General features: G+C 48.0%; 1 protein-coding gene across 1 annotated transcript in view; it reads right to left on the bottom strand.

Moving 5' to 3' along the window:
- Nucleotides 1–1,347: 1,347 nt before the first annotated feature.
- LOC311035302 (transmembrane protein 151A-like) overlaps nt 1,348–6,000 on the bottom strand; it is a gene marked incomplete at its 5' end in the record, with an annotated part of 36,928 nt that continues 32,275 nt past the window's right edge. The window contains one exon of the mRNA XM_084043419.1: nt 1,348–2,875. Within this exon, the coding sequence (XP_083899545.1) occupies nt 1,577–2,875 (1,299 nt within the window). The 3' untranslated portion in view covers nt 1,348–1,576. The remainder of the gene's footprint in view (nt 2,876–6,000) is intronic.

Below are 6,000 nucleotides of genomic sequence, written 5' to 3'. Positions count from 1 at the left end.
CTTTGATTTAAACATGTAGGGAACAAAAACGAAGGGAAACATTTCTCATGCGACTGCATGGCATTAGTTGCACAAATATGAATTCAGAAGCAAGTGGAGAAGGGAGCTGGGGCGTAAATCAAGCTGGGCTCATTCTCAGGTGGTGACTGGCGGGTGGAACCATTTGGAAAATGTGATTTGAGGCTCTAAAAAGAAATGGCTTTTTTGAAATTAGATTTGATAGATCTCAAGCGAAGTTTGGCTCCGATGACTTCCACGTCTGTTGTTCAATGTCCTACTGAGCTGAAGGTGTGGCATCACAATCCCCAGCTCAAAGGAAGACATTGAGCAAATGATTCAGGGCGATCTTGTCTTGTCCTTCATTGTGTTAGTGCGTTCTTCCCCCTCGGCCCCCTCTTCGTCCCCATTGCATCTGGAGAATCATTGACTTTGAGGACAACCTGTTATTAATAGCCCTCTATAGACTATTTTAGTCTCCCTTTTCTCCATCCTTTATGAGTTTTAGAGTCACTGATCTGAGTTGTACTATCCTCCCCCATCAGTTTTATTTTCTGTTTTTAACAAGACACCTCTGTTTTGTTTTTTTGTTTTTTTGTTTCAAAAGTATCACCATTTCCACTCCTCCACTGCTTCCTCTCCATCTTGATCAGTGTGACTTGAAAGAAATCCAATATCGCTGCCGCATCAGCGTCTCTTTGCCGCTTGAAGAGCTCGCCAAATGGCTATCTTTAGACCCGTCTCTCCTCCCTCGCCTGTTCTTGCATAGATAGATATCTGGAACTAAGACATTCCTGGCTTGTCAGTCTTCTGGCCTCCCGCTAGCATCCTATCCTCTCTCTCTCTTTTCTTCTTTTACTCTCCCTTGTTATCTCTCACTCTCTCTCAGCACTCTCAGGGACACGCCTGGAAAAAGAGAGATACTTCTAAGTTCTTCAGGATTCCTATTTCTGCGTTCCCATCTTTTAAGTCACATTCCCTCATTCTCTCACACACACACACTGGCCCTCCCTCACTCACGTACCCACACATACTTTCTCTTTGACATCTGTTTATTTTTTTCTTACTTTTTTGATCAAACGTCTTTTAATGTTAGTGTTGCACAGCTCTTTATTTTAACACAGACTCCAGTCACTTTTCATCTCACTACCAGCGCTCTATCTCTCGCTCCCTTTCTTCTACACTCTTATATCAGTCTTGTTCCTCTCCTGTTTCACTCCTCCACTCGCTGTCCTGTCCTTCCCCCCTCTCTTCCTTTTTTACTCGCTTCTCATCCTCTCTTCTCTTTCCCCGCTCCACACTTCTATACTTGTTCTGCATGATCCCACCATGCTTTGTTTTCTTCCTCTCTTTCAACCACATCCACTGTTTTTGTTTTTAAGTCACACTGTTCCAGTTCTTTTTTTTCTTTTTTTGCCTATTGTCTCTTTTTTTCCCATCATCAGTGATGTGACGTTCTCTCCTGTGATCCTGCTCTGTCCTTTCTCTCCATTCTCCCTTCCATCCTCTGTACACACTTTGTTCCCTTCTTGTCCTTTTTACTCGTTTTTTATGTTGGTTTATCTTTTGTAACTGTCCATCACATGTCGTCTCCGGCGTGGCAGCTCTCCTCTCCGTGCACGATCAGCACGGGGAAGAAGAAGGCGTCCTGGTAGGGCGGAGGCCTCTCTACGTCCCTCCCCTCGCTGGTGTCCCCACTCCCACCTCCTCCGTCCTGCTCTGAAGCCTCGTCCCTCTCCTCCCGCCCTCCTCCTCCTCCACTGTCGTCCCTCCTCCTCGCCCCCTCCTCCTCCTGTCCGTCCTCGTCCTCGTCTCCGTCTCCTTCCAGCACTCCTCTGCTCTCCTCATCGTCCGCTCTCGACCCTAACCCTAGGAACCCGCCCCCGCCTCCTCCACCGCCACTACCTCCGCTTCCGCCGCCTCCCGTGCCGCCGCCTCCTCCATCCTCTGCTCTCCCTCCCAGCCCTCCCCCCATGCTCCGGGAGTGAAATAGGCTAGTGGGGCGCCCGCCTCCGAGCCTCCCCAGTGAGAACCCGCTTCGGCTCAGCACCAGCCGTCCGCCTCCTACTACTCCTCCTCCTGCTACTCCTCCCCCCGTTACGGGTCCTACACCTCCATGCCCTGCCGCCACTGCCGCCGCCCGCATCCCGGCCACGGTGGCGTTCAGCAGCGCCGTGGTCCCGCTTGGCGCCCGCAGCCTGGTGGGCAGGCTGGAGCTCGACGTGGTCCTCCGGCACCGTGGGCAGCTCTGGAGGAGGTACGCCGAGTTGAAGACCACGGGCAGGGTCAGCGGAGGCACGGGGTTGCCGACACCCGTGCCGGGGGGTCCGGAGATGGGGGTGGTGGTGGTGGTGGCGTTGGACCCCACGCCGCCGTTCGAATCCAAGTCCATGAGGAGCGCCTCCGAGTAGCTGGGGACCATCTGCTGGTTGCAGCGGATGTGCCACTCCAGCTCCGTCATGTCCACCGTGTTGACCCGCGAGATGGCGCGGTAGCTCGTCGACCCGTTCGCTCCGACCCCGACGCTGTGGAGCCCGTTCTCCGTCCCTCCGTCCGTCCCGTTTCCTCTCCCTCCTCCTCCTCCTGTCCCCCCGCCACCTCCGCCGCCTCCGCCGCTGCTCTCCTCGTCCTCCCCGAACAGCTTCTCCACGTGGTAGTGGACGTAGGCCGTGCGGTACTCCGCCACGACGCGCAGCGGCCAGGACAGCAGGAAGGCCGAGGCCAGCCAGAACACCCTGTGCCGGGAATACCAGGGCTGGCGGGCGGGGTCTGGGAATGCCAGGATGTGCTCCCGGAAGTCCACGTTCTTCAGGTGCATGCCTTCCCGCGCCTCCATGTAGTCGTCCAGCCCCTCGTTCTCGCCAAAGAAACGCGCCCGCTGTGGGGGGGAGAGAGAGAGAGAGAGCACAAATAGCAGAAGTGAGTAAAACAACAAGTCATCTCATGAGAGGACAGGAGAGGGAAGAGGAGGGGAAGGGAGAAGAAGTAATAGAGTAGAACAAAGTTACAGAACAGTCCTAGATTTTTTTTTTTGGCTTTGTCTATATGTTACACTTTGCACGTTCCAGCACTTTTGTTGTTATTGTTGATGAAGTATTTATTAACGGCACCTATAAGCAACTGTAGTAACTTACTAACGATAGCTAATCCATTAAAAGACTGTTAGACTCTGTCTGGGCCTTATTTTGGGGAAACTGGGGAAACGAGTGCAATGGGGAAACATTAACTGAGCATCTTGCCGGATTAGGCTAAATACATTATCAGTGGGTGTGTTTCAGGTGGATTCAATCATGATCGATCAAAAGGCCACTGAAACTGATAGCTCCAGTCCTTCATTATGATTGGTTGAGCCACATCCAAACACACTGCTGTGACCACGTCATCAGATTACTGTGGCAAAAACGTACACTTTTTTTTTTGCTATTAGTTTGATGTGGATTTTGATTTACAAAAACATTTTCTGCTAACATTTTAGGCAGGAAATCAGCCATGCAGTTGCTAAATATTGATTTACAGCAGCTAGTTTGAGTTTTGCATAGCAACTTCCTTGTTTGTGCAAGCAGTCAGGGACTACTCTTCTTTTAAATTGATTCCGGTAGTGAAATAGTTTATAGGTCTATTTGGTAACGATTTTATAAAAGCAATATAAGCCTCACAAGGCTGTGGTTTACACTGATTTTAGAATAGGTAAGGGGGGTTTAGAGTGGCCACACTTTTTGCAATGCTGCATCAAATTAATATCACAAGATATGCCCTGTTCTGGAACCCACAAGGGTAAAGGCCAACCAAGAAACACCTGCCAGCGTGACCTGGATGCAGATGAAGAGATCTAGCCACACATGGGGACAGCTGGAGAAACTGGCCCAGGACCGGGATGCCTGGAGAGCACTTGTTCGTGGCCTTGAGCTACAGGCGTAAGTAAGTTTAAGTAAGTAAGGGGGTTTTGGCACTGCATGTTGTGTTTAACAAGCTCCTTAGCTGTTCTAAAATCACTGTAAACCAAGGCCTCTTGGGCAGTGTTGCCATGTCTGCTTATTATAAGCGACTTTGGGCTTGTTTTTCTGTAAAGTTGCTTGTAAATATTGGTAGTAATATTGGGCTTGTTTCTAAAGTGTAGTTGCTTAATTGGGTTTCCTTCCAAATGTTTTAATTATTGTTTAAGCAATAATTGAGGACCCCCAAATTATTGTGTATTTGTTCGTAGCGCAGACCCCCCCCCTCACACGTCAGATTTGCGTTGTGTTTAAAAACCATCAAATAGCTAATATATATACATAGGTCAAAAGTACACATGTGGCCTAGTCGCTTCTTTTGGGCTTGGCAACTCTTATTGCTTTATCCCATTGAGACCTGGAACTGTGTCATTTTTAGATTTGAGCTAAAAAGCATTATTTTACACTTTGGGCTATTCAAAAATAGCAGATATACAAGCTTATAGCGCGGCACCGAGTGCCGCGCTACGAGCTTGTAGATCTGAAAAAATCTGAAAGAAAATCGTGAAAATGTGTGCAAATCTTTGAATATATATATTTTTAAAGCGAACATTTTTAACTCAAATCTTTGCTTCTGCGGGGTCCCTGGAACAAAATGTTTTGATGGGGGTCTGTGGCCAAATACATATCATTTTGGGGGTCCTTGACATGAAAAAGATTGAGCACCACTGATATAGAAACATACTTTTTTCAGAATACTGTTGAGATTTAGGAGACATGTAGAATCGGCTTCAGGTCTCAATAGACCAATTAATTGTTTACTAACATTGAGACTGGATGCGCAGGTGATTGTTTCACGCAATCAATTTCCAACCTGTTGTTTCGGGGTGCGCTAGTTTCAGCACACCCCAACCCCCTCTTGTGTGTTGGCTAGTGTGGCACGTCCTGGCGAGACCTGATAGAATGGGTTTCATTCAGCGCATACTGGTTGCACGCATACTGGTTCTTATCAGTGTGACGTCGTCTGTTAAGGGGTCTATGGGTTATAAGAGCAGTACACTGTGCTCAGAGCAAGGGCATCCTACTATAATTCTAGTAACCTGACGGTGGGTGGGTGGATGGAGTCCTGGGTCTCCGATCAAACTGCGCATGTGTCGTGTTGCCAAGTTCCGCGAGAGAAACAAGCAACGAGGTCTATGAAAACGAGGCCAAACCAAACGAACCCTATACCACCAACATTGGCCCTACAGCGCTTACAGTCGGCCGACATGGCAACATCTCGACCCCGCCCACTCTCTCAGTACAACTCTTCCTGTGGAAAGTAAACACACCAGACGGACCCGAGGCGGCCGAGTGACATGCCCGTGGGGAGGGGTGACCGCGGGCCGGGGGGAGAGCCATATGAAATCCGTGTTAACGGAATCGCGGTCGGAATCGCGGAAATGACCAATAAAAATGGAATTGGAATAAAACACGGACTATTGCAGAATTTGGAAAATAAAAAATATTCGCGGTAAAAAAAAAAAATGTATCGCGAATTTTTACAAATCCACGGGCCACCACCATTTTGCATGGTCACATACTTTATAAACAGTAAAATCCACGTAGAAATAGTCTTACAAAGACGATAGAAATAATAATACATGGGCGACGCCATTTTTCGCATGCTCAGACCAAATTATTTTGGGAACATTTTTGCGTATAACACAACAAGGGCCATTAGCGTCCGCGCAGTTGAAACGTGACGTGAGCAGACCTGATTGTATGGGTAACACATTTAACACACGTGAATTAAAAATAAATTCTGATTAATGTTGTTAGTGGTGTAAAATGCCATCAACAAATATACTCAAGCCTGCTGCAGGGCAACAGAAAATAGCAAGCCTACCGAATTATTTTGGGAACATTTTTGCGTATAACACAACAAGGGCCATTAGCGTCCGCGCAGTTGAAACGTGACGTGAGCAGACCTGATTGTATGGGTAACACATTTAACACACGTGAATTAAAAATAAACTCTGATTAATGTTGTTAGTAGTGTAAAATGCCATCAAAAAATATACTCAAGCCT

The sequence above is a fragment of the Gymnoscopelus microlampas genome (assembly GCF_963454915.1).
Source record: "Gymnoscopelus microlampas genome assembly, chromosome: 19".
In the NCBI taxonomy this organism is placed as follows: Eukaryota; Metazoa; Chordata; class Actinopteri; order Myctophiformes; family Myctophidae; genus Gymnoscopelus; species Gymnoscopelus microlampas.
Note: the sequence above shows the minus strand (reverse complement) of the source record. Positions and strands in the feature narration are given on the sequence as shown.